The following is a 1,923-nucleotide window of genomic DNA, read 5'->3' as shown; positions in this document are numbered from 1 at the left end:
TTAATTGACCAGTGGGTAATAAGGGATTGCAGTTAAGTACAGATCTAATTTTCGGCGAACAACAGCTGCAACTTCTTCGGCCATGCTTAAATCATCCGGTTTCATGCCATTAGGAAGCTCCCAGTTGAAATAATAGAGAAGGTGGGTTAATGGAAGCTCCACGTTAGCTATGCCAAATGTAATTCCTGGGCAAATCCTTCTACCAGCTCCTAAGGGGAGGAACTCAAAATTAACTCCTTTGAAGTCCATTGCTGTATCAAGGAATCTCTCGGGCTTGAACTTCTCAGCGTCGTCTCCCCAATACTTGGCATCCCTTCCAATTGCCCATACATTGATAAACACTCGGATCCTTGCTGGTATCTCATATCCCATAATCTCACACTTTTCTGTGGATTCTTTTGGAAGTAGCAGTGGAAGTGGGGGATGTAACCTCAGAGTTTCTTTGATAACTGCTTTGAGGTAGTTCAATTGTTGGAGATCAGCTTCGTGTACCTGAGCATTTTCTCCAACAGCGTCTCTTACCTCTGCCTGCACTTTCCTCATCACATCCGGGTTTCTCATTAACTCCGCCATGGCCCATATTATAACTGTAGCAGAAGTATCACTACCTGCTACAAACATGTCCTGGAAGAAGATAAATAGATCAGCTTCTGTATAAGATGAGATAAAGGTTGTGTTGTTCACTACTTTTAACTATAGATACTCACCATAATGAGAGCTTTGACGTGATCATTTGTGATTGGAACTTCAAGATTCCCATCCTTTTGAAATTTGAGAAGGATATCAACAAGATCAATATGCGAGTCTTGCGTATCAGTGCTGGAAATGGTACCTTTTAACCTGTGTTCGTCAATTATGTCACTGAAAATGTGATCAAGCTGCCGGTGGAACTCTTTCAGTTTGAACTCGAGTCCACTGATGAAAGAAAGTAATCTGGATGATGGGAAGCAATGTTCTAGTTTGAAACCGATGCTATTTTCTAGTAACTCCTTAGTTATCGATAAGAACTTATCTTGGTGTTTGTTTCTGACACCAAAAGCAGCTCTAGCAATGACGTTGGTCGTAAGTGAGAAGATTTTGCTAGTGAGGTTCACCGGAATATTCGCTGAAACGGCAATAGACTGCAACAAGCTTGATACCTCTTCTTCTCTAATAGATCTGAAGGACTCCACGCGTTTGGCAGTTAGGAGCTCTAACACACAAAGCTTACGAGCTTGTCTCCAGTAAGCACCGTAAGGCGCCAAGGCCAGATTTTTGAATCCGTAAGTATGATACTTCATAGAGGACACCATTGCCCTATTTGCAAAGTTCTGATCATGGGTCGTCATTATCTCTTTCGCAGCTTCGGCTGAGGAGACGATGAGGGAGGAGATCTCTCCCAGTTGCAGATGCATGAGGGGTCCATAGATGTTGGCCAAGTTTCTGAGGGCATGCGCTGGGCCTTCTTTGGAGCCTCTGAAATGGTGCATGCTGCCGATGATGGGTAGCTTCCAGGGGCCTGGAAGCGGTTTATAGCGGCTAGTTTTTTTCTGGGGTATCTTCCCTTTCTTCATCGCTATGAACAAGGTAAGAAGGAAAGATAAAAAGAGAAGGAAAAAGGGTAGAGTGAGAGCCATGGAGCAGGTGAAAAAATGCTTGCTGCTGCTATAATCAAACTCCAGAAGTTTTATAGGCATTTGGGCCCATATTTGGTAACTGCCGCTGATGACTGTACGAGTTGATTTCAGGAGTTGCCCTACCGAGTTGAAGTCGTGCCACCCGTCTCTAGATGTTTGAGGAAATTACCTTCTTTTTTATTTCCTCGAGGAAGCTCCAAATTCTGCTACGGTGAAGCCTTCGTGTTCCTCACGGAGAGTGGCTTTGGGTACAGCTCGGGGACGATTCCAAGACTTGATGGAAAAAAATAAATATTACAGAAATGAC

General features: G+C 43.7%; 1 protein-coding gene across 1 annotated transcript; it reads right to left on the bottom strand.

Annotated features, from left to right (window-relative positions):
* LOC137939492 (desmethyl-deoxy-podophyllotoxin synthase-like) lies at positions 1-1,553 on the bottom strand. The gene is made up of 2 exons (XM_068784777.1): positions 708-1,553; positions 1-624 (listed from the first exon to the last, which is right to left on the bottom strand). The coding sequence occupies exons 1-2, from the start codon at positions 1,551-1,553 to the stop codon at positions 1-3; spliced, it is 1,470 nt and encodes a 489-aa protein (XP_068640878.1).
* Between the last annotated feature and the right edge of the window lie 370 nt (positions 1,554-1,923).

The sequence above is a fragment of the Aristolochia californica genome, unplaced genomic scaffold (genome assembly GCF_029961685.1).
Source record: "Aristolochia californica isolate CCGP_79_NKW_82.1479 unplaced genomic scaffold, dmAriCali1.0.hap1 SCAF_10, whole genome shotgun sequence".
Lineage (NCBI taxonomy): Eukaryota > Viridiplantae > Streptophyta > Magnoliopsida > Piperales > Aristolochiaceae > Aristolochia > Aristolochia californica.
The sequence above is the reverse complement of the archived record's forward strand: the minus strand, read 5'-3'. Positions and strand labels throughout refer to the sequence as shown.